The sequence below is a fragment of the Centrocercus urophasianus genome, unplaced genomic scaffold (genome assembly GCF_019232065.1).
Source record: "Centrocercus urophasianus isolate 14NV4802_14NV808 unplaced genomic scaffold, USGS_Curo_1.0 seq_22, whole genome shotgun sequence".
NCBI classification, from domain to species: Eukaryota; Metazoa; Chordata; class Aves; order Galliformes; family Phasianidae; genus Centrocercus; species Centrocercus urophasianus.
Genome location: NW_024884778.1, coordinates 18,042,880 through 18,068,001, shown reverse-complemented (window position 1 = coordinate 18,068,001; position 25,122 = coordinate 18,042,880). Strand labels below are relative to the sequence as shown.

The 25,122-nt window shown below is 45.5% G+C and overlaps 1 protein-coding gene across 1 annotated transcript in view; it reads right to left on the bottom strand.

Moving 5' to 3' along the window:
- The window catches only part of STAB1 (stabilin 1), a 51,735-nt gene that overhangs the window by 13,175 nt on the left and 13,438 nt on the right, over positions 1-25,122 (bottom strand). The window contains exons 11-40 of the mRNA XM_042823474.1: positions 24,716-24,807; positions 23,419-23,541; positions 21,329-21,475; positions 19,456-19,518; positions 18,584-18,697; positions 18,144-18,197; positions 17,028-17,108; positions 16,582-16,740; positions 15,757-15,819; positions 14,450-14,551; positions 13,326-13,412; positions 12,792-12,903; positions 12,108-12,291; positions 11,777-11,870; positions 10,734-10,892; positions 9,200-9,295; positions 8,724-8,819; positions 8,080-8,127; positions 7,511-7,641; positions 7,034-7,145; positions 6,734-6,811; positions 6,270-6,371; positions 5,686-5,793; positions 5,039-5,170; positions 4,760-4,888; positions 4,248-4,304; positions 3,376-3,462; positions 2,091-2,286; positions 1,592-1,687; positions 770-815 (exon numbers count right to left, since the gene is read on the bottom strand). Of these exons, the coding sequence (XP_042679408.1) occupies positions 770-815; positions 1,592-1,687; positions 2,091-2,286; positions 3,376-3,462; positions 4,248-4,304; positions 4,760-4,888; positions 5,039-5,170; positions 5,686-5,793; positions 6,270-6,371; positions 6,734-6,811; positions 7,034-7,145; positions 7,511-7,641; positions 8,080-8,127; positions 8,724-8,819; positions 9,200-9,295; positions 10,734-10,892; positions 11,777-11,870; positions 12,108-12,291; positions 12,792-12,903; positions 13,326-13,412; positions 14,450-14,551; positions 15,757-15,819; positions 16,582-16,740; positions 17,028-17,108; positions 18,144-18,197; positions 18,584-18,697; positions 19,456-19,518; positions 21,329-21,475; positions 23,419-23,541; positions 24,716-24,807 (3,148 nt within the window). The remainder of the gene's footprint in view (positions 1-769; positions 816-1,591; positions 1,688-2,090; positions 2,287-3,375; positions 3,463-4,247; positions 4,305-4,759; positions 4,889-5,038; positions 5,171-5,685; positions 5,794-6,269; positions 6,372-6,733; positions 6,812-7,033; positions 7,146-7,510; positions 7,642-8,079; positions 8,128-8,723; positions 8,820-9,199; positions 9,296-10,733; positions 10,893-11,776; positions 11,871-12,107; positions 12,292-12,791; positions 12,904-13,325; positions 13,413-14,449; positions 14,552-15,756; positions 15,820-16,581; positions 16,741-17,027; positions 17,109-18,143; positions 18,198-18,583; positions 18,698-19,455; positions 19,519-21,328; positions 21,476-23,418; positions 23,542-24,715; positions 24,808-25,122) is intronic.

The following is a 25,122-nucleotide window of genomic DNA, read 5'->3' as shown; positions in this document are numbered from 1 at the left end:
CCTTGGACAGTCACACAAAGATCTGGAACAAAGCTCCTGGACAGCACTGCTGGGTCTCATACATGTCAGCAAGGAGCCAAACAAGTCAGCAGATCTCCACAGGGTGCTTTGCTCATCTATCAGACTGCAGGGAGGACTATAAGCTGGTACATGCCCAAAGAGAACCCTCTGCTCACTGGGGCCTGAATGACATCTGTTGTCACTCAGACCTAATGCCTAAATTCTGGGGCAGGTCTGACAGAGGCTCTCATAACCACCTAGGACCACTGCAGAAGCAGGACAAGGAGCCGGCACCCGGGCACAGGCTTCACCCCCTGCCCAGACACATGCTTCAGCGTGGTGCCATGCAGGTGGCTGTGTCCCAGTGCCACAAAATCAGAGAGCAGGTAATGGATGGAGAAGGCAGCAAGAGCTCCTTTGAAACCCATCAGCCCACAGGATTTTTTTGTGGGGACCAGAGAGACAGAGGGGGCTTGTCAGCAGCTTGCTTTGCTGCACGACTAAGGACAGGCTTAGAGCTGCTCAGAGTCTCTGCTTTCTCTCATCCGCACGCATGGAATCTGTTTGGAAAGATTTTATATTCAAATAAAACCTTAAGGGAAAGTGGATGGGGCTTAGCACCAAAAAGACTGAAGAATGAAACAGACATTTATGCATCACAAAAGAGCAGAAACTGTCTCCAAACCCTCTGAGATGCCTGACACACAGAATCAGTCTTCTGTAAAGCATATCCAAGCACAAAATGACCCAGTCCTGTGGCTGTACTTACTTAGCCATCTGATGGCAAGTGCTATTGCATAAATCCACCTCAATTCCTGCAAGAGAAAACACAAACGTGACGTGGCATTTCCAGTACAGCACTCGCTGAGGATGTTTCTGCCATCTACAGCAAAGCTCCTTCCAATCATTCTCCCTGCCATGCTCACGCCCTGATCGGTGATGGGGCCTCAAAACTGCTAGGAATGAAGCAAGGACTGAAATCTTGTTATTCCTTTGGATTTGCTCCATTCAAAGTAAAACATGGTTTTCTTTTGTGTTTTACATTTGGATTAATAGGACAGCTCCACTCAGTTTCCATTTCTAAATGTTCCCTAAACATTTGATGTCACTACACACTCAAGCTTTGGGTGCAAACCTTTAAAATCCCCCTATCCCTGTGATAATCATGATCCCAAATCCCAGAACAACCATCTTTGTCATACCACTACCACACAGTGACAGATTTGCTGAGAGCTGTAGACCATAGGCTGTGCTCACCTAAACCAATGAGCCCCTGAGCAATCCAGCAGACACACTGGGGCACTTTGGAAGTTTCAAATCAAGCACTGTCACTTTCTTAGGCAAGTAACAGGAGTCATGGCCAACCCAGAACAAATAACATTAAGGCTTATGTGCTGCTGGGGAAGTCACACCACAGATGTGCAAGCATGAATTAGCACAGCCTAACAAACCTTCTGGGGGATGCAAGCACACACAACTGTGGTCACCTTGTTCAGCCAACACAGAATTGCTCTAGCAGCTAAAGAGAATTACTCTGATTTCTCTGTCAAAACAGTGATGTTGCACCACCAGACCCACCACATTCACGTACTTTCTTGGCAGCTTGGGCCCTTCCACCCAGGTAAGCAATCACAGCTCCCGTCCCCTTGCAGTCCATCGTTGCATATGCCATTGTCACAAGCACATTCTGTGGGGTAAGAATAGATGATCCTCATTACCAAACCAACCAGGTCTCAAAAGCAGAATCTCACTGCCATTTCAGTGTCTTCTCTATTCCTAATCCAATGCCTCTAGCTGCCATATAGAAAATACTACAGGAGCATTGGCTTTCGTTCCTTCACTGTCAGATCCCAGTGACCAGGAGCAGACCAGCTCTACTCCCTGCAGTTTGGGAAGCAGCAGGATGAGCAGCAGAGCAGTGGTTACTCCTTCAAGGATGAAAATGGGGCCACAAGTGGCTGATCACGAGCACTCATTCCCACAACCCTTCCTTGTCGGGCCACCAGCTGTGGGCCTGTTGTGTGGGTTGTGGGCCCGCATTTCTCCCCTTGCGAGCAGAACATGAGTTGCAAAATAACTACTGCTGTCACCTGATTTGCAGTCAGCTCCATAGCGGCCCACTTCACACATTTCACAAGCAGTGCCGTGGAAACCTTCCAGGCATTGGCACTCCCCGCTGCCCTCGATGCCGTCCAGGCATTCCCCGTTCCCGGAGCACCACCGGCCTGGCTTTCCTGGGCACATCTCACACATGTGTCCGTAGTAGCCGGGGCAGCAGACAGACTTCTGTGAACCAACAAAGGCAGGTTGGGGTGAGCTGTCTGATGCAGCACAGATGTAGCATGTCCCCCAGGCTCGTGGCTTTATTGAGGAAGACACTCTGCTCCTCAATGCAACAGACGTCACTTGTGCCAACACATGAGAACAGCAGCTGTATGCAGGTAGGGTGGAATGACCCCCCCAGAATGGGGCTCTCAGCTGCCCAGACCTCATGTGAAGGATGTATATGGCTGCTTGAGCAATGCTGGTCATTTGGTGACACAAACATTCAGCCCCATGCACATCCAGCTCATCTCCTGCCTGCATTCCCTGCGTCCCATCAGTGTGAGACTGCGTTGAGCAGAAAGAGGTTCTGACAGAGAGTGCTTCGGTTCTGAAGCCTCATTTCACTGCTTTCTCTCTGCATTCACCCACAGAGGGAGGCAGCCACGATGGGACCTAATTGGGAAATAGAAGTGAAGAGAAACATAATCCAGGGGAGAGGCAGAAGTGCCCAGAGGGGGCTGGGATGACTGAAGCTCTGGCTGTGGGCACGGTATTACCAACTGCCTCTGTCCCTTCCCAATTTTCCATTCCCACCAAACTTCCCAGGGAGTTGTTTCAGCAACCAAGAGAGGGGTCAAATTCACACAGGCCTTTCTTTTTACCATTTCCTCTTCAGGAATTTTCTCCCCATCTATGTTTTCACAGAACTGGTGAGGGCACAGTAATGGGGAAACCTGTTCCTCACTTTAGCTGCAATTACTCATCGGTTGTTCAGAAGGGCACATGCACAAGTCAAATACCACCAGTCATGCCTCATTTCCTTAGGAAATCTGACTATAAACATTCAACTCCTTCTCTTCCTCTACAGCAAAACCCAAGGTAACAATGAAAGAGCAGCAGACCACAGTCCCTCACTGCACAGACATTTCCGTTAGTTTTTTCCTCCGGTGCCCTCTATCTCCAGGATGGAGAGCAATGCCCAGACAAACCTGTCTCAGCTGTGCAGTGGCACACGTTCAGCCAGGATGTCAGTCCAGCACAGGCTGTTTCCACAGCTGTGTTTCTAATGCCCTACTTGCTTTTATTTGAAAACCAAACATTTTTTCTTACCAGAGAAACTTTTGCACAGATGAAATGGCAACCAATGTCCCCAGAGCGCAGATTACAGCGAGGGAGATTCTTGCTTCCTGGAAATTCCTGCCAATATAATTAACATAGATACATATAGCAAACATTGCAATAGACAGACTGTATCCATTCTGGTGCATACAGCAGCGCTCCTGCTTAACAGAGGAATGAAGCTTTTTACCCTCCAAGAACAGCCCTAAAATCTGGATACTGTAGGCTGACAGTAGTGAGCCACCTCTGGGCCTGGTGTGAGGTTGCCCACACGGCCTGCCTCGTTACCTGACAGATCTGTGGTATGCATGTCAACACGAATAACTGAGAAAAAGTGGTTGGCAAATTTTTGGCATAGAGTAATGAAGCCTAAAAATAATCAGATGTGGCATTTCACAGCCAGCAGAAAGATGAAACGGTGATTGTGTTCCTCTCTGAGTGTTTGTCACTCACTCACAAACAAGCTGCAGGTTCAACCAGCCAATCTCCATGAACACATCCACAGCCTAGGAAACTGCTATTGGCACACCTGTCCTTGGAGATAACATCCAAAGAGGAAGAGATCAAAGAAATCTGACTGTCGTCCCTACCAGGGGAAACTCTCCACTGCTGCTTTGAAGTAGTCCTGAAATTCAGGCAAAGGCCCAGTGCCACCCCTGTAAGGAGTCTCACAGTTCACATTTGTGTTTTTTCCTGCATAAAATTCCCTTGGTTTCTGCTTTCTCTTTCAAGCTTTGCTAATTAACAAGCCATGGAGGACTCAAGGACAGAACTTTTCAGGTAATAAGATGACACCCGTAGAGTTATAAAAGGACATCAAAGCACTACCAGCAAGCAGCCTGTGAGATGCCACATGAACTCACCACGAGAACTGATCCTGGAGGACACTTGATCCCCTTCTCACATTTGCCGCACCTTGACTAGGGCACAGAGAACAGGACAAGTCACATGTGTGCCCTCTGCCCGTGTAGCACCAAGACACCTGGACTACAAATGGTGCTGTACAGGCTGCTGGCCGGGACAAAGATGCTTTCATCTCCATGACTCAAAACACTGAAAGAAGAAAAATCACAGTGCCGGTCCCCCTGCTCCTGGCTGTTGTCAAAGGCTCCACACAAGGTCTTATTTCTGCACTCTGGCAGTGAGACTGTACCACTAAACAAAGCTGAAAAGATAATTAATACATCATCCCCCTCCCGACACTCTCTGCTGAGGTAGGACTGTCTGCAACCTGAGGTTCCCGCATGCAGTTCTGCCTCATCTGACCCTACAATCTTCAGATGGCCAAAAGCCACAAGATAGACGGAGGTTGGACTTTGGTCGTGACTCCCATGTATTTTGAACTTGCAGCCAGCAAACTGGAAATCATCATTACCCTTTGTATAGTGGTGGTATTGGCAGTGCAACGATTCTTCTGTATCTGGAGGACCTGTGAAACCCCGATTAAAATGCCATTCCTCGTCTCAAAGACTTTTCCATCCAAAGGAATATTATTGACAAACTTCTGCAAAGGAGAAGGAAAGGACTGAGATGATAACCTTCAACTCTTTTGCATGGATTGCTTGATGACTGACAGACAGCCACAGTCTGGAAATGTAAGAGTATCCAAAACAGATATGGGGGCATCAGAAGCAGAAGAGCCTTCCCTCCTTACCTGGGTGCTGTTTTGATAAAACATTAACCAGTAGGAGAGCCCTAACATGCTGTTCTTATGGACTCCACTTCTCAAATCTGTCGGCAAGAGTTTCTCTCCCAGTACAGTGTGGAACTGCACTGTCTCATTGTCCTAAATCCACAAAACAAAAGAAAATGAAATAAAAAAACAAATGATAGGACTCTTGACTTCCTAGACTACCGTTCAGTCAAAGGTCTGGCATAAGAAGAGTTAATAAGCATTCTCTAGAGCTAATGAAGTCCACAGGGCATAGTAATTACTGATCACACCGTGATGGCTCTTTCACTGGATGAAGCCACAAAAGTTCTTCGGAGCCTTTCAAAAGGTATTAAATTGGCAGATACGTGCCATGGCCAGCCAGCATGCAGAATATCTTCTGCCATCCATCATATGCAAATTTATTCATAAGTTTGCATGTGGAGTCCCAGCAGGCTTTTCACATCCCGTTGTAACATCACAGGAAACCCTCCCTCTCATTTTTCTCTGCCACATTTCTCCTGGCTTATAGCATCAGATCCTCCTATCCATACTCAAATCTTTCTGAGCTCAAGTTTATGATCTGATAGCACAGATGCCCCTGCAAAAACAGCAGTACATGTTGGGCTACAAGCAAGCAGTGAGCTTACCAACTGTGTGACATTGGCAGCGTGGCAGTACTCCTCGATGGAATGGTTTCCAGGAACAAAGATTGTGTATTTTTCAGAGGACTCAATTTTTCCAATGAGCTGGTATTGCTAAAAAAGGCCACACATTGATATTAGCAATTACACCTGTACTTACTGAAGCCAGACTGCACATGAAATCAATTACAAAGGCAAAAGCACTAGAGGAAATGCTTGAAAAATGGGGATACAACTTCTGTGCAGTCATATGTGTCTAACTGCTTGCTCCCTCCCCAGGCTAACCAGAGCACACTTACTTGATTATTAACAAGTCTACCTTTTCCTCAAGGTTTCTTTACCTCCTACAAGCATATGAGTGTCTGCAGTAGATTGGTCATCTTCCATTGTAATAAGATGATATAGGGACCTAGCTGTAAGTATAAGTCCTTTGACTGCTGAAAAGATCTTCTCTAGAAGATCACTTTGGGATGATGGGAAACAGATGATCTTCCTTTACTCACCAGTTGGTCAAAGTTTAGGCCCACCTGCAAAGGGTGAGTTGGGAACTTGCTGACATCTGTTCTGACAACCACAACAGAGCTGCTTACCTCTAGCAGCTTCTTGAATGTGCTGAATGAGGCAACTGCATCGAGCTGTTCCTGCAGCCCTGGAGGACTGGGTGGGATGTCTCCTAAACGTGGCAACAAAACCTGCAGAAAAAAAACAAGCTCATCAGCAAGTTCGTGCAAGAGAGTCCGAGGGAAATAATTTCTGCCCCGCTTGCAAGAAAAGCAAGTAGACATTGTGCCTCATTTGGCACAATTCTGCAAGTCTTAACTCTTCTTCTTCTATAAGCCGAGAGAAGAGGAACTCCTTTCCCACTTGTCCCAGAGATATATACTTAAACACCAGTATACAGGAAACATCTGTCAGGACCTTGTGACAATCAAGTGTATTTTTGTCATTATTGTTCTAACTGTCCACATATATATTATTCCTTGCCTCCATCTCAAATGTTGCCAACACGAACTTGCTGCAAGTGTACTTCCTAGTGTGACATACACCAACGTACCTTGCTGAGTATGTGAATGATGCCATTGCTGGCAGGGATGTCACTGACAACTAGACTTGCATTCTGAATGGTGAATACCTGCAAAATTATCAGAGAGAGGAGCAGAAGCATCAGAAATCGCCAGGCACATGCAAACCTGATGCATTGTTCAAGGCTGCACACAATGAATCTGGGTGCAGTTTTTAGAAGATTCCTATGTTGGAATCCACCAGTGACCCAGCCATGTTCTCCAGTGGTTACAGCAGTTCTTGGGAGGTTTAATTTGATGCTGCACACGCTCATTATAGAAGAAACTCTTACACCACTCTCAGTGTTTATCTGCCATTTGGTCCGCGGGTTGAGGGTGGGTAATTCTGGCCTGTCGTACTTTCTGAGCTTTTCCTCAGTGAAGACACCTTCAAGAAAGTGGGCCCTGAAGGGAATGCAGGCAGATAAAGAAACGGTGAGGATGCTGTTCAGAACAACGTGAGATCAGGTCATCTCACCCACCATTCACACACCTCTCATATGAAGCAGGTAAGCACGTGGTTAGAATGACAAGGAATTACTTGGCCTTACACATCCTTATGACAGGGAAAATCTCTTCCTGCCTACCCAAAAATAAATCCACTTCCAATTGCCTGAGCTCTGTTACATTCCAAATACATACTCTATTATTTGCCCACTATACATTTAACTATGTTTCTGTGTTTAGCTCTCCATAACTCTTTATTGAGCATGTACAGTTTTGTTACCATTGTCAGGCATAGGAAAGCAAAGGCAGGACTCTGCTTGTACCTGACTAAAAATGGCAGCATGTAGGGGGTCAGCCAGAAATCTTTCTCACTCTTGTTCAAGCTTTTGATAGCTTCCTCTGATGGCACCAGGACAGTGACATTGGTTCCTGCTGGGATGCTGAAGAGAGATTTCTGTTGTCGAAAGCACAAAGATGAACAAATAAGACGTGCCAGTGCCACATCTGTTCCTTAAAATATAACCCACAGCCACCCTGCTTCTGCAGTCCTGTGGGATGGGCATGCAGAAAGACAGTGTTTGCAGAGCAGGCTCTCCTGCCATGTGGTACGAGAGCTGTTGGCAATCAAATGGGAGTTTAGCTGAAACACCTGACACCTGTTTGCCGAGGAGAAGTCTGCAACTTTAAGCTCTACTTTCACATTTCAATTACTTTTCAAATCCCTTCAATCAAATCCATAAATTCTTTCTGAACACTGAGCACCACTTTTATAGGAGGGACCGAAATTATCCCTCCCTAAAGCTGTGCATACGGCTGAACAAAGGCTCAGTGAGATGCCATACATCACTGTCTTTTCACAGCCTTACTCCATCATGAAATCCAAAGTTCTTACCTTAACCCAGTCATAGAAGCCTGCAAAGTGGGAACTCCTGGCCAGCTCCTTCCAAAGAGAAACAAAAGAAGGGTTACCTCAACTGAGCACCAGGGCTGCCGGACTGGGAGTCCCACAGCAGGGGACAGGAGCCCATCCATCAGTAGTGACTTTGGCATTCCTTTTCCACCTCACAACCTTAAGTGCACCTTGTATCATATGGAGGGATGGGTGCTCTTGAGGCCAAACTCCAGCCATTACAAATATGTGTATTTTACCCATTAAAAAATATATATACCTAAATAAGTTATTTTCATGTTGTCTGCAATTGCTGCTGTTTACCAGGGAGAGGGATTGAATCCACAACGGATTTTGATATTTCTAGTGGCAGAAAATAGGCCTAGCTAACTCTGAACTGAAAAATTTTCCAAGCAATAGAGAGTACTGCATAGGACAGACAGGGGTAAAACAGCCTGGAAAGTACTGCCAATGATTTATTGAACACATCGGCCTTGGTATAACTAGTGCTTCTGTGGTCTTAGGCAAAAATAAACTGTGTTGTCTGGCACTGGGAGAAGTCAGCTTCAGTCAACAGAAAAGGGAGAGGGGAGAGAGCCATTTCTCGCTGACCTCAAGAAGACCTCTGATACTTATTCTTTACTCACTTTCAGAACATCCCCATAGCATGTCATGCCATCTCCAACATAGCCTTCAGGGCAGGCACAAGACCTCTCCCCTCCTCCAAGGGGTACACACATGGCCTGCAAACACAACAGAAGGAGAAATTGGAGAGCAAACACAGGTTATGAAGTGTTACACTGACCTAGGAATCAAACACTGGCCTCCCACACCTGGGCTAAAGGAGCACACACAAACATATTCCTCCTCTAGCCTTCACATGCCACTGAATTTATACCTTACACAGCAAGGCCTAGTTGATTGCTTTGTGTTGTGTACTCACAGAAATCAGAGGATCTCCCTAGGTAGATCAGAGATCAAAAAATCTTTATAACCTCAGAGGCATGCCAGCAGGATGATGCAACATCAACTCCTGCAATACTCTGGGTGCCATGGCTGGGAACAGCTGTGACAGGGAACCAGAGGAACCTCCATTGCCATGCCAGCCTCTTCAGCTACTCACCAGGTCATGGCAGCCACCGTTGTCCAGGAGACATGGGTTGATTGCATCGCAGTTGTGGCCATCACCAGCATAACCTCTCTTGCAGACACACTTACTCTGCAGGAAAGAGACATTTCAGATCTATCAGAGCATCTTCATTTGCAACCCAAAACAGCTATTAGGCAGCAAAATCTATTCTTAATTGATTTTACCTAGTTTTCTTCATCAAGAGCTGAAAATGCAGAGATAGTTCTTAGCAAGGCATCATACTCTACTACAGCACGCATGCTGCATGATTACTCAAGTGCACTGATCTGTTGCACTGCTTGGCAGTGAGAGGGACATTTGGGAATTACAGTTTCCATCTGTTTCCAGCTTTTCAGAGAACAACACAGACTTTGCGAACAGAATGAGAAGACATTTCATTTCAAAGCTTCCTGTGTATGAGGCAGCTGGAAAAGCTATGTTCTGCTGAAGATCTGGCACCATTTCTGAGCCTGTGGTCCAATGCTCCCTTTGCTCAGTGGGGAAAAGCATCAACCAGTTTGAGAAACAAGCTTCCTTCCCACACAACCTTCTCCAACCTCAAAGACGCCCTATCCGACTTTCCAAACAGCCACGTGGGATTTTCTGTACATCTTAGGCCAATGGCTTACTAGGGTGCATTGCAAAGAGCGTGTCCAGCAGGTCGAAGGAGGTGATCCTCCCCCTCTACTCTGCCCTGGTAAGACCTCATCTGGAGTACTGTGTCCAGTTCTGGGCTCCCCAGTACAAAAAAGACAAGGATCTCTTGGAAAGAGTCCAGCGGAGGGCCACGAAGATGGTGAAGGGCCTGGAGCATCTCTCCTATGAGGAAAGGCTGAGTGAACTGGGTCTGTTCAGCCTTGAGAAAAGGAGACTGAGAGGGGACCTGATCCAGGTCTATAAATATCTAAGGTGTGGGGGGCAGAATGGCGAGGCCAGACTGTTTTCAGTGGTGAGTGGAGACAGGACAAGGGGAAACGGCTGGAAACTGCAGCATAGGAAGTTCCGCACAAATGTGTGCAAGAACTTCTTTACGGTGAGGGTGACGGAGCGCTGGAACAGGCTGCCCAGGGAGGTGGTGGAGTCTCCTTCTCTGGAGATGTTCAAGACCTGCCTGGATGCCGACCTGTGCGACCTGCTGTAGGGAACCTGCTTTGGCAGGGGGGTTGGACTCGATGATCTCTGGAGGTCCCTTCCAACCCCTACCATTCTGTGATTCTGTGATTCTGTGATTAGCACTGCCTAGAGACAATGCTGAGATCTGGGAACAAGTCGGGCACAGCAACCAATGCCTTGTTATGAAGTTGTAGTCCCTTCCCTTAGCTGCACAGGAGCATCAGAGTAGTATAGCAGCCTCAAACATACCAGTGCCCCCCCACCACCAAGTACCCTGTGAGGGCCTAGCAGGAGCTGTGTTTCTGGCAGCAAACAATCAGGCTTTGCTGATGGCCAGCCCAGTTTCTATCTTCAGCAATTCCACAGCTTAGGAATCATGCAGGTCCACCATCAGTCTGCTTAGCATAGCCCATACCTGACCAGGGCCGATATAAATGCAGTCAGCATTGATGTGACAGTTCCCTCTGCTCTCCTGCATGCAGTTGTCTATGGCCACACAGGCCTTCCCGTCTCCAGTCCAGCCCACGTTGCACTGGCAGGTGGCATTGCCTGGGCCAGTACTGGTGCACAGGGCCTGCAGGAGAAGGGAGAGAAAAGCATTACACTCAGCAGAGGAGAGGAAGGAATGCTGTGCAGGTGCAGAGACGAATCTCCTTCATCAGACTGAGGAGAGTTTCTGAATGATCAGCTCTGATTGCAGCATCGGGGAAGGGGGCTGGAAGCATCTTGTTCAGAAATGGCCTAGAGGATACCATCATAGTGATCCTGGAAACATTCCGTGTTTTCAGAAAGGTGGACACTTGTGTTTAAGGTGGCTCAGAACTCCTGGGGCATTCCCTGTCACCCCCAAAAGCTCTCCATTACAGAAAAAATATTCCCTGAAGAGGAGGAGTGCAATTTTCCGCCCAGACATGGAGGCAGCAATGATTGCAGCTCTCTATCTGCAAAGATTTACCATATACCCAGTGCCATCCTATTTCCTTCTATGCTTTCCTCTCACTGAGGGATCAAAATCACAGAGAGATCTGAGCGTTTGGTGGTTGCTTCCACTGTGCAGAACCACAGCTCTTTACTAAGGATGACAATGTAGTTTTGGAGGTTACTAGAAATATGAGTTGGAACTCACAGCCAAGCTACAGCCTGAGCTACAAGATACAGCACATTAAGAGAGCATGAGGGGAAAAGGAATGCAAAACAAAAACCTGTGCAGCTTATCTCTGTGGCTGCCAACACATTTGGACAACCAGCCAACTCATCCCTGGGATGTTGCATTTGGCTACCAACCAAATGACTGATCTCCTTACAATGATTGTCTTGAGATAGCTGTTATTATGCCCCACCTTACAGATAAGGAAAGAGAGGCACAAGACCAGTGCCCAACAAATCTGAGAGTCCTGGATCTCTGCTCTGACTGTTCAGTGCTCTTTCTGCACACTTTGGTAGTCCAACCCCACTTACATTCAAAGAACAGCCTCCTCGTTCTGGTCGGCTGCACAGATCAATGGGCTGGCAGGAAAACCCATCACCTTCATATCCATCCCTGCAGATACACCTTAAAATATAAGGACAAAAGATAGTACAACCCCTTCTTAAGGCAGCAGAGAGCAAATTTGAGCCTTGCAAAAAAGCAAGAACCTGATCTCTAATGTCGCAGGTTGGCTGCATCACTTGAGCAATTCTGTGCAACAGGTACACAAAGATACACACAATTGCAGGGTTGGCAGACTCACAGCCACTGTGCATACAATGACAACATGCCCACCTGAATGTGTGTGCCAGAAGGACTGACCTTGCTGTGTCATTGAGGCTGCAGACAGCATCCTGATGGCAGTACTGGGACAGCCCACTCGGGCCACAGTTCTTGGAGGTCTTGTCACAGAATTTTCCAGTATAGCCTTCCTTACAGGACCAGGACTGACACACACCCCCACTGCCAGGCCTGTTGTCACACACCCCGTGGACACAGCCACAATCTGTCAAGAAAGATCAGACCTGAAGCCACCACACCAATGGGGTTTTGTAGATTCTCATCTTTCCTTCACAGTCCCCTGTGACATCAAATGATCATCCCAGTTCTCAACAGAGGGGTGCCAGCTGAGAGACATTCACCAAAACATGGCTAGGGAACAGACACTGGGACTGCCTGGGTCCAAGAGGTTTCTAAAGACAGGCTCAAACTTAGATCATCAAACACAAGGTCCTTGTTAAGTGGGAAATGAAAATGCCTTTTCTTTTTAACAGGAGAGATATGCACTAAAGTTGCACACCTACATTTGTCCAGTTTCCAAGACCTGTATTACCAATGTCATACTAGCCATGTTTTCTCTACTGCTGTTTGATGGGACACTTGCAATGACATTTCCATCCCTTATTTCACAGCACTGGTCTTGCATGAGGCGAACCCTGGATACACAAACCTGCTCTGTACCTTTGCCCTACATTTTGCTGTAGTCTCTCTCTCAGAACCACCAACCTTCATCGCAGTTCTCGCCATGTTTGTTTGGGTTTGAACAGATGTGGCAGGCTATTCCTTTGAAACCTTCAAAGCACTGGCAGTTGCCATTCCCATCTATGCCATCGCTGCACTGGAAAGAAACAAAATGCAAAAGACACAGAAACTCAGCAAACGAAGGGAAAGCCAAGGTATTGATATTTATCAAAAGCACTTTTGACAGTTGCAGTAAAAAACAGGACTTTGGAGAGTAATGGTAGTAATACAAAATCCCACTTAGTCAGGGCTGCCTTCAAAAGCCACGACAGGATTCACATTAGAGCTGAAAAGCTAAAGCCCACTGATGAGTACGTGCCATCTTCCTTGGATGTTCTGCGGCCAATGCTTTGGGCTCACGCCTGGAGCACAAACCCAGAATTACACTTACCTAGAACAACTGTTACCATAAAGAAAAAATACCCTACATTGCCATTCCAAAAGAAATAAGCAAACTGCTCTTTCTAACCACCCTGACTCAACTTCTCACTGCAGCACAGCAGGATCTTTCATACTTACGTTTCCCCGGCCATAGCATGGGTTAGTGTATCCCCCTGGGCACGGCGTGCAGTCTGGACCAAAGAATCCTTCACAGCACCCAGGTTTCTGAGACAAAAGCAAAATCCTTAAAGCACCGAGTGACATAGAATACATTGCCTGGAGTTGTCCTGCTCTCACAGTTCCAAAATCCTTCCTGTGATCACAGGCTATGCTGAAATAGACCGCCTCGTTTGTTGTCTGCGCTTCTAAAAACAACCCTACTTAGAACTGTTACCATACTTACAACCATTTAGATTGAAAAAGACCTTTAAGATCAAGTCCAAACATAAAATTTAGCTCTAATTCTGAAAATGTTTTCCACAGATTCCTCTCTTTCTGACTGCAGCCAGTTCTTTTTGATATAAACCACTACTTTCTAATTGTTTTTTGTTTCATTTTTTATGGCTTTTTTATGCCCACATTTCTCTTTATTTCACTAATAATACTGTCCCACTTGCTCCTCATTAATCATATCTCGATACTTCTTTGGGAGAGAGATAGCAGTCCTGGATTGCAAACCTTGTTGCAATGACCAACAAAAGAGGAATCACAAGACAAACATCCGCCCGTTGTTCAATGAGACACCCTCAAATCTTTCTGTATAGTTGGCACTGGGACAGCTCAAGATCTGCAGTCAAATGTGAGGTCTGTAAACTCTACAAGAGCCACTTTTTTGACCCATCTGACAGTGCTTCATAAACAGGATGCAATCACTTCACAGCCTATGGCACTTTCACTGGGCTCTGCTTCCTCTGGGAGACGTGGTTAAAACTCAGAGAACACAGCATCATTTGTCCATGGCTCCCTCTGTCTTGGCTGGTTGAAACTGATGCACAGTACATTTATTTAATGTACTGGAGCTGAACTGAGCTGCTTTCTGATGTTCATAGCAGGCTAGTGCTGTGTTCTTCTCCCTGCCTACCGAAGAAGGGTGGGCAGCCAACCCACCTGCTGGGCCTAGGGACAGACCTTTGCATGGGACGGCCCTCCCTTGGCTCCCACCCCATCCTCATTCAACTCAAGGAGCTGGACATCTTCTCCATGGATCAGGCAAAGCAAAGTTAAGCTCCTTTCAGAGGGGTACAGCCCTCCATCACACTCACCACAATGGTCTGATTGCAGTACCGGGCACAGCCCCTCTTCAGGACATTCAGTCCTTGTGGATCATGGACGTAGACACATTCTTTTGGGAATGGTGTTAGTTCCTGTAGAAACAAGTCAAGTCAGTGCTGCCTGGTTATATCTGCGTGGTAACCTTCCCCTCTGCTCTTTTTGCCACAGATAGCAACTGTGTCTGACCCTGAGCTAAGGAAGTTCACAAAGGAGCCAAGGTGAACATGATCCCAGTACAAAAGATCCCAGAACATGAGCCCAGTACAAAAGGAGGCTTCCTTTCACTGCCCTTTTGTTCTAACAATTGTATGTGTGATAAAGAAGGGAGCACAAGCAGGGGGAAAGGATGGGGAGAAAGGAGACGGGTGGGGGAAAAAGAGAGGGAACGAAGTGGGGGAGAAATAAGAGGGTAAGAAAGAGGTTGGGGAAATGAGGGAAGAGGAGGTGAAAGGCACAGGAAAAGAGTGGGGAAGAGGGGGAGAGGGAATGACAGAGAGTGAGAATGGGAAAGAAAGGGAGGGGAGGGAGATGACGATAGGGGTCGAGGTGAGACAGAGGGACAGGGAATGGAAAGGACTGCAAATAACGTCTGCTTAAATTCCCCAGGAGTTACACACAGGCATTGGGCCCAGCATGATTCTGCCACACCTGCCTCAACCTGAGGAAAAAGTGGATGTAGATTTTGCAGAGCTCCACTTCCTACATTCACGGGACACTGGGCAACCTGGCCTAGTACCAGATCTGGAGGGTGGTGGCCCTGCCTGTGGCAGGGGGTTGGAACTCGGGGATCTTTGGGGTCCCTTCCAGCCCAAGCCATTCTATGATTCATGCTGACACAGCACAAGCAAGCAATCCCAACATGCAGAGCCAACAGAAGACACGTGACAATTAACAGTGGTGCACACCTGTCTGATTTTCACAGCAATGACTCAGGCCTGGCCTTCAGAAAGGAATTTCCTGGAAGCTGCTGTTCTGCAGAACCCAGCGTGGGATGAGCCTTAACGCCAGCACCCTGCCTGCTCCTCCTTACTCCACCTCCACCTAATTCTGCTCATTCTGAATCAATAGTGAGCACAGGCCAAGGATAAATTGTTTCTCACTCTCTGCAGTGAATAAAGCTTGCTGTGATTCCCTCGCCATGGCTGTGGTGGACATGGATCCTCTAACAAGTCGTGCTGTTCTCCTCTACCAGCTGACTTTCCTGCACTGCGTTTGTTTGAAAATGCTTTGAATTTGCAATTATCTGTCACAGTGTGCTTGTATGTCACCATGCAAAGAAATACCCAGAAATAATCACCATTTCTCTGCTGCCAGGTGGGCAAACACTGCTGTTGAGAGCCTCACAATCCACACAAGAGCCCTGTTAAGAAAACAAGAGTGGAAAACTTCATCTTCCCAATGAACCCCTTCCCCGTTCCAAGAATGACACAGAGCTACCATTCCCACTGTATATCCAAAACATCACGTGTCAGAAGCATTCTTAGGAGAGAATTTCCACACTCTGAAACAGGGTAAGTTTATTGCTCAAATCAAATGGCTCTATAGTTACGAGTTTGCATCTGACTTCAGGATAACCTCTGCCTCTACCCTGTGAGCCATGAGACACACAGCTGTGCAGTAAAACACTTTGGGCATCCACGTGGTAACCTCAAAGTGATATCGATCCTCTGGTCAGTTCAGATAATTCATATTGCTCCAAATCAGACACTTTTTCCCTAGTCAGAGCTGTATTCTTTCTGTAGTAACATATCAATCATCAATTTGGGGAACGTGCACCTAAAGCAATGCACACAAAACTCTTTATGTGAGAATACCGCACACTGTTTGCGCTTCCACTACCAAATGGCTGCTCCCCATACACAATGACAGGAGGCCAATGCCAATGGTAATGGGAACAAAGCATTCCCAGCTGGATTAGTAACTCTGGTATGGAGAGTGCAAGGCCTTAAAGGTAGGATGAAAGGAAAAGAAAGACTAAAAGCAAACAGCCGATTGCCAACAAAGCAGGGCGAAGTGACACTGCCCAGGTGTAATTTACACATTCTGCTTCTGTTTCTGTTCCTCCAGGTGAGCGTGGGGTCTACAGCAATGGCTAAGATGAGGATGGGCCAAGTTGACTTACGGTCACAATTTTGTGTTGTTCTTCGTTGCATCTGTGAGGCAAAATGGGAATTATTGAAGGAGGGATGAAGATGCCGTCCACGGTATGAATAATGCCATTTGATGCCACAATGTTTCTCATGTTTAAGGGGATCTCTGAGTTATCCATCACAATTCTTCCCTGATGTGGAAACACAAATAATTTATCAGAATGTTATCCCATTAGAGTGTATTAACTACGTAACACCAAAGCAGGAAAGAGATGGCATCAAGTGCAACCACACACAGTCAAGCCATCCAGTGAAGTCACTAGTTGGATAAGAAGGAAAAATAATTCAGTGACCCCATTTAAGTCTATTTTTAAGGCATAGGAGGAAATGGAGATAGGCTGAAAACTCACTATTTAGAACCTTAAGACTTTTTCTTAGAACAGGAGGTTTGCCTGAGTGGGTTTTGACCCATACTTACATCTGCACTGATGTTGACAGACAGTATCTGGTTAGCCATTGTAACGATGTGCGGCGTCATCATCAGTTTCTCCACAGTTATCTGAAAAAAAACCACCAATGCCATGGAGGGACAGCATCATGAATAAGCAGAGCCATTTTAGTACAGCTTATGGAGTTCTGTCAGAATTTCCTCCACCTAAAAATACTTCTGAAGATTTAGACTTTACCATTTACATTTAATGAAATATCTCAAACACACACAATTGCCCAAAGGGAAATCGAGGACTTGGTGTGAATCATTTGCAATACAAAAACCACAGCAGTGGTTTTCATTCCTTGTGTCCAGCATATCTGAAATCAAGTTTCTATTAATAGTGTTTCCTGTTGATACAGGTATACAGGGCATATTGAATGAACAAGTAAAGCAGAAGCATAGTAGGTAATTCGTTCTGATCTAATAAAAAAGCTTATTTTTAAAGGCAGAGGAAATGTAAACTGCAGTTACTGCACAGAAACTTAACATAAGGGTTTGGCAGAAATTCTAAAAGCTATGATAATCACTACTTTTGTGCCCAACAATTTATTAAGTAGTTCAGCTTGTTGCTGATGATGTCATTCATCAGCTGCAAGGAAAACTGTGCTTTGCTGTTTTGCCAAAATGATGCTTGTTTTCTGTGTAGGAATTAGGAAAATTCTAAGGACTGACATTCCTCCTCAGCAAAAGACTGGCATAACATTGATATGCGATTAGAATACTGCACAATGATGCTGGAGTGTACACAAAACCTTCAGTGTAAGTTAATAATTTCAAACATTTATCTTGCTCATTGCATAAGTGAAGAAGTCTTGTTAATGCATGCATTAATTTTATTTACCCTGCCACACAGCAACGTGTTGCCAGCACACAGCATAGGCTCACTGACAACAGTTTTCCATCACTAACCACCAATGGGGCCCAAGCAGAAGGGAAAGGGAGCAGTGTCATGATGGAAGTGCACCAGTCTTTGGGCAACTACTTTCATGGTAAATATCTTGCCTCCATTGCAATACTGCAACCTTCATGCCAAACAACATAGGTGATTACATGCTGGCCCAAAGGGCTCCAATTATCTAGGATTAGTGCTGCCTGCCTTACCGCTGCTGAAGGGTAGATATGGTGTTTCACAAGTTCCTGGAGCTTATTTATGCCCTAAGGAAAGAAGAGAGCATAACAGTTGGACAGCCCTTCAATGCTCAGGAGTGAGAAGAGGCAATTACATTTTCTTTTAACAAATGAGTGAAAATGCCAATGTACTACAGCAGCAACTTCACTTGGAAAATAAATCCCTTCATATTCCCCTACACAAAGAGGGGAAGAAAACCCAAAACCAGACTTAAACAATCTGGCTAAATATCATCACAGGTTCCACCAGCATTCAGTTGTCTCCCAAAGCCTCACAGAAGGAGAGACATGGATTAGCCAGCTGCAGGCAAAACAACTCGCAGCAGTGACCAGACACCTTGCACAAGCTATGCCAGCACAGCCCCCTGCAACACACCTCGTTCAACATGTGTTAGAGGATTACGAGCCCTCACCTCTGTGAAAAGATAAATGAGCCTTCCATCTCTTAATTTATCCACGCCATCATTGCTGGGTACAAACACAGTAAAGGGGCCTGGCCCATCCAGTATTGCTGGCAGGCCACAGTTCTGCAAAAATAATAAAAGACTTCATCAATGGACACAACATGAGTTAGCAAGGGAGATCCATCTGAAAGGGAGGGGAAACTGTAAGCAACCCACCAGGTGTAGAGATTGAAAAGCTGGTATGGACAAGAGACAAGGCTTGTGTTAAGCAGATGTAAATGCCATAAAAACAGGCTGAGCAGTGCAGTCACTGGTGTGAGTGCAGCTGTGTGAAAAAGAGCACTGAACTAACACTCCCTGTGCTTTAAGTACAGATACTAAACTGGTACCTTTTTGCTGTGGAAGAAGAAAAAGAGAGAAAGCTTATAATCACAGTTCAACTTAGTCAATTTTGTGTTAATGTTGTAAAAATATTAGCTAAATGAATACTGGGCAGCAGCTTCAAACGTTCATAACCTGAGGACTGTATTTACATAGACATCTACACCAGGCCAACAGGCAGCTTCAGCCCATCTCAACATGGGCAGGCATGTAACATTTGCTCTTTTACAGGCATGATGGTCAAGAACTAATCATGATTTGAAGATGGGAAGGTGGGGAAGAAAGTGGTAAAGACACTTGTATGCTTGCTGCCTGTGCTGATGTTTCCATTACATATGCATAGAAAATAATCAAAATAAGAAGTGAGTCAGACAAAAGCATCCAGAAAGACAAGTAACTGAGATGCATTTAAATGTTACCCCAAATTCCCACGAAAGCACTAGCAGGCAGTGCACAGCAGCAATGCCACATCTTCCTGGGGCAGACAGAAACATGCTTACCTCCAGTATAGTTTCAAATCGACTGAAGATCTCTGTGGAAGCAAGGATCTCCCCAATGGTTTTCTGTGAGAAGATTCAAAGAGTGAGAAAAGTGACCAGGGTTGCAGCAAAGTCTGAGCACAAACTGGAATGCCAGCTGCTACTTAAGGATTGGCATGCTTCAAGTCTACAGAAAGCCTCAGTGGATTCAGACATTTTTTTTTGGCCAGTGAGCCAAGCAAGGACCGAGTCTACAGCAGCTTAGACACAGACTTGTTCTCATGTGCAGCAAACCAGAGTTTCTATGCACTTGAGCACTCTTTTGTTTTCTGACTCCCAACTGCAGATGAAACCTGTAGTTGTGCAGAACCGGGCTGGTAAACTGAGGATCTGCTCTATCATCCCAAACCTCTTCTGCTTTGAGGGCAGGAGTTCATTTTGCCACCTGCAAACAAGCCCCAGTACTGAGAAAATACAGTCCATATGCATACACCTGACATCACATTGGAAGTAGAAGCCTTCCGGGAGCATTCTTGCTGTCTTGCCTTCCCTGAGCAAGCTGCCTCTGTCTCAGTGCCATAACGCTGGATGTACTTGGATGCTGCTGGTTTCCACCAGCCCCCTGCTCACACCCTGACCCAAAGCAGCTTCTGGCATACCCTGGTGCCACGCACCTCCCTGCGCGCTCCTCTTGGACTGCAGATGAGGATCACCATTTGTAGGACAAAAAAAAATTGTGCCATCTTCTTAAAGGTTGTTGGTGTTTTTTTTTCAGCCATCACAATGTGAGCATGTCCATCAGCAGTGTTGTGACAGTCACCATTGTGCTGAGTACCCAAAACTTAGAGAAATTCATAAAGCCTGCTCAGCCCACAGCCACAGTAGATGCAAACCCTCCTCTGCAGACGCTGAGGCACGCAGACACTGAGCTCAGCCCCACGACCCCTCTGGATTTTAGACAGCCCTTTTTGGAAGACATCCTCATGCAGGTGGTAAGACTGTGAGCACCTTCAGTTCATCAGCAATGGGCACTTTTAAGTCCACATATACACCCAAACCTTATGCCACTGACAACCATCCTCAGGGCACTTCAGCTCGGCAAGTACTAATGCTTAACACAGTATTCTATCTACTTTTGAAACACAAGATATCACAGAAGTCAACTATTTTTACAGATTAATGACAGTGGTGCAAACAACCAAATCAAAGAACTTATGTCATTCTATGTGATTTTTTTTAATTTTTTTTGCAACAAGCCAGTAGGTACCAGGGCCTTCTTTCTGCATATAGAAACAAGATGAAAGTGCTCAGACATAACAGTGAAGGAGCTACAGCAAAAAGTTTTCCCAGTTACAGGAAAATGTACTCAGCAGAAGCAGAGACTGAACCTCTAACTCCTAAATCCCTGCCCAGTGTCAAAACACAAGACACTACTTCAAATTGCAATGGTCTGTAATGATGATTTGTCCTCATTTTACATACTTTTAATGCAAAGTTAACATTTCTGAATATAATTTCAAAATGCAGTACAGCCCTTAGAAAGTAAATCTTAATTTCAACTTTATATGCTTTATATTTTTCAGTATTTATGCCATTATTCTCCTGTAAGGTACAACAGCAAAAGAGCCTATTTGCTATGAAGGGAGGGACCTTACTCATGAAATAAGAGCTCTACTTATCCAAGCACTGCATGACTGCAAAGACCGTATCTGGCTTGTGCTGTGCTGTTAGCTACTTTTAAAGGTATGTTTATCTGGAGTTGAAAACAAAATGAACAGCCTTTTTCCTTTAAAAATACCTCGCTGACTAAAGGATCTCAGCCTTGGAAATTGATATTTTTAAAGCATTTATTCTACCATACTATAAAACAGAAGAAGTAGAAACATGTGCATACCTGTGGGTTTCCAATGTTGTCAGCAGTGCTTATTTTCCTTAGGGTGTCAACAATATGTATAATACCATTGGCTGCTGGGAGATTTGAGTGCAGAACATTGTACAGCTCCCCTGGCACATCTTGGTATCGAAACGATTTGGTGTGTCCCTGGGTAACATTGCAAGGTTATTTTCATGTATATGTTCAAGGGATCACAACAGATCTGTATGATCATTGGGTTAGCAAAGTGAAGACACAATTGGGTTTACTCTGGAAAAAGTAAATATAAGGGATGCCCTCAGTGCAGAACAAACATCTCACTCCTACATGAGTGTGGGTAATATGTCCATCCTGGAGTATTCTGAAACCTTATCAGAGAAAGAAGACCTAATCTGGGACAGTCATCTCTAGATTCAGGTCTGTGTGAGCGTGAATGCTTCTCCCAGCTGTGGAACATGGCAGGGTGCCTCGATCACCAACCTGCTGCGCTGAGCTGCCAAGCACAAAGAGAGAGGCATGCTGCCTCCTGGGCACCCAAACACAGCATTTGGAAGCAGTCCTGAAACTACAGCTCTGATTGAAGCTTTTCTCAGCTCCTAAAGCAACAAGGTGTTCCATGACAAAGCCCAAACAGTCAGGCTCTCTAAATTATAAGGTGTGCGTCTGGTCCTTCCATACTGTGCACAATCCTGCACTGAAGGTGGGTGAACAGAGGTGCACCTTTAAAGTGAGCCCCAAGGTATTGGTGCTTGTACCCCAAGTACAAGTATTGTACCCCAAGGTACAAGGTATTGGTGCAGCCATAACCCGGGTACAGGCATGCACAGCTTCTCTGAGCTCTTTCTGAACTTTTCCTCCCTGACCTTCACTTCAGTTCACATCTCTGGGAAGTCCAGCTGAAACAAAGGCTTCCTGGATCAAAAGGCTCCTGAGTAAACAAACAGGAAAGAAATGTATGAAGACCATTGATAAGTCCTGTTCAGATGCCCCAGCTCCAAATAACGCTTTGTACTTTCGGTGCAGGCAGGGTGCATGTATTACAACCCAGACCCTGAGGCCAAGGCTGGATCCTCAGAGAGGAAACGTCCAGCTCTGCCTCAGCCAGCTGTGGACGAGCATACCGGAAATGAGCAGGATGGAGAGAGAACAGTGGATGCTGGAAAACATGAGTCAGTTGAAAAGGAGAAAAGGAACAAACTGGGTAATTGGAAGAGGAGATAGTCAGCATGTAGCTGTGTCTGAGAACATGAGCTCCAAGGAGAAGCATTCAGCCCAAAGGGTGACTGCTGCAAAATACTGCAGTTGGTAACATCGCAGGGAAAAGCTTTCTTCTCCAGAATGCATATGCAGACTGCAGAAACATCTTTACCAGGTTTAGGAGTCAGGCTCTGCCTAACTTGTTGTTTGCAGAAACATCTGCTTGTCAACCCTTAAAACATCTTGCTTTGGATCTCACAAAGGATCTTTCTGAGGGACAGCAGCATTACGCCTGTACAACAACAAGCTGATAAAAGAGCATTCCTCTAGAACAGGAACAACTGGAAACCACTTCGATACAGTCTCTTGCTAAGCAAGAACAATTACAACTTTTCAGCCTTTTCTTCCCATTTGCATACTTTTTTTTTTTTTGCCCCAGGACTATCAGGACACATCAGGACAGTCTGCCTCTGACACCTTGATCCACAACCGACCAAGCAGATGTGTTCAGATGTGCATCCACCTTAAAACTCAAAAACAACTTTGCTTCTCCAGGCTAAAGAAATGCAAGCAGTTTCACACCACGCCTGTGTGCACATCTCAAGTGGATGGTAAGAGCCAAGGAGCAGAGAAGTGACTATTTTTAACTAGACATAAAGATACAGGGGAAGTATCCAAAGAAGACTTTTGTCCTGATAAGTACATTATAACCTAAGAAATCTGTGACATCCCCATCTCTCAAAACTTCATTATTCTCTGTAAGAAGTGAAAATGAAAAACTGTTGTGATCACAGGCATGCTGATTGGAGAAAAACAGTTTTCCCATTAAGAAAGGACATTGAGGAAACAATGTGCCCAAACACTGGTCAGTCCGACACAAAAACAGCAGTCCTGGACTTCAGGAGTTCCTTTACCTGGTTACTGAATGTCAGCTGATGTCCTGACAAGGTCCACATAGTCTTGGCTTTAACCATGTCTTCTATCAAATGCAGACCAGGAACAATGTGCATCCTGCACAGATCTGCAGCAGCAGTGCCCTGTGGGGAGTAAAGGGCACACAGAGAAGGGAAACCGTATGCCCTTTCAAAAACTTCATTTAATTAAAGATCCCTAACACTACTATAACAAAAAAGCTTCGCATATAATATTGAGCTTCCCTCTTCATTTTGCATCACTGGAGAAGCACTGTGGCAAACACAGAGAGATTGATTCATTTGAGAGTGATTTTAGAAGAATCTCCTGAAGAGAAACCTGTGGGACCTGGGCAGTTTTAAAACTATTCCTGCATGGCCAAGATTACAAGACTTGCCTAAAGCTCTGCACACACAGTCTCTGTTTATGTTGGTCCATACAGGTGGCCTAATCTGCTGACTTTACCTTTGGTTTCTCCCTTTGTTTTCTGGGTTTTCCATCACTAGTGATTTCTAAAGACAATCAGCTGTGGATACTGACTGAGGTGGAACTAATCCTTCAGGAGCAGGTAGACTAGAAGGGTCTGTCTTCATCTATTTTCTACGATTACAGGAATTGCCACTATGGCCTCAGCACAGGATGGACTTGTGCTAGTAGAAAGTTCTGCTCAACAAGGTATTAAGCAATTGCACAAAAACTACTGCAATGAACAGAACTTAATTAAAATTACTAAAATCGTAACGTGACCCACAGGATCTTCTTGAAGCCCAGAACTCTAACTCTTGTCCCTGCTCCCATAGGAGTTTTCTCTAGTCTTGTCATCTTTGCTTTCCCTATTAGTAAGATTGACTCCTCCTGAGAAGCTGACGCTGTACCCATACCTAGGGCCATACCAAGGAACTGCCCCACATCCAACGCCTTGATGCAGATCTCTGAACCTTCTGAAAACCCCCCACTAAAGCAGTTAAAAGCCACATAAATGTTTGAGAATGGTCACACAGGGAAGGTTGGAGCTTTAAACAAGCATGACCAGAAGAACTTAAACTTTTTGAAGTTACAGCTCCTGACGTTAAAAACAAAGGACTGTCAACAATGAAGGCAGAGATAGGGGTTTTAAAAATAATGCCAGGGACGTGATGTCCTCTGTGAGACTGCAGCTGAACAAGACAAAAAGCAGTCCTTACAAGGGATTGCTTCTCTTAATACTCTCTCATTTGTCACCAGTTTTTACAGGCTGCAGAACTCAGGCAGGAAGAAATCTTAAGATGGCAGACATTTGCTAAAAGCAAGCAAACTTACGTTTAATTCCATTTTGTTATTAATTGGAAGAAGGGAAGGTACGAAGACAGTGAAAGGCCCGTATTTAGTCAGCAACACTGAACAACCAGAAACTGCAAAGAGTGACAATGCAGCAAAGTTACTCAGAAGTTACACAACTCCAGCCATAATTATTCTTCATGTTAACAGCACTATTCAATCTGCACATTTTCAGCAGCAGGCATGTAACTAGTACTTGCTTACATGGAACTAAAGGCAGCTTGGTACTGCTACCTTCTCACAGCTCAGCAAGTGGCTATTCATTTTAAGCATCTGACCACAAGATTGCTGAAGATTACAGGTGACTGGTCCACATCGAATCACTGCTGAAATGTGCAGACTGTTTAAAATATTTATGCTTCCGTGTGCTTACTAATCTACTCAACATG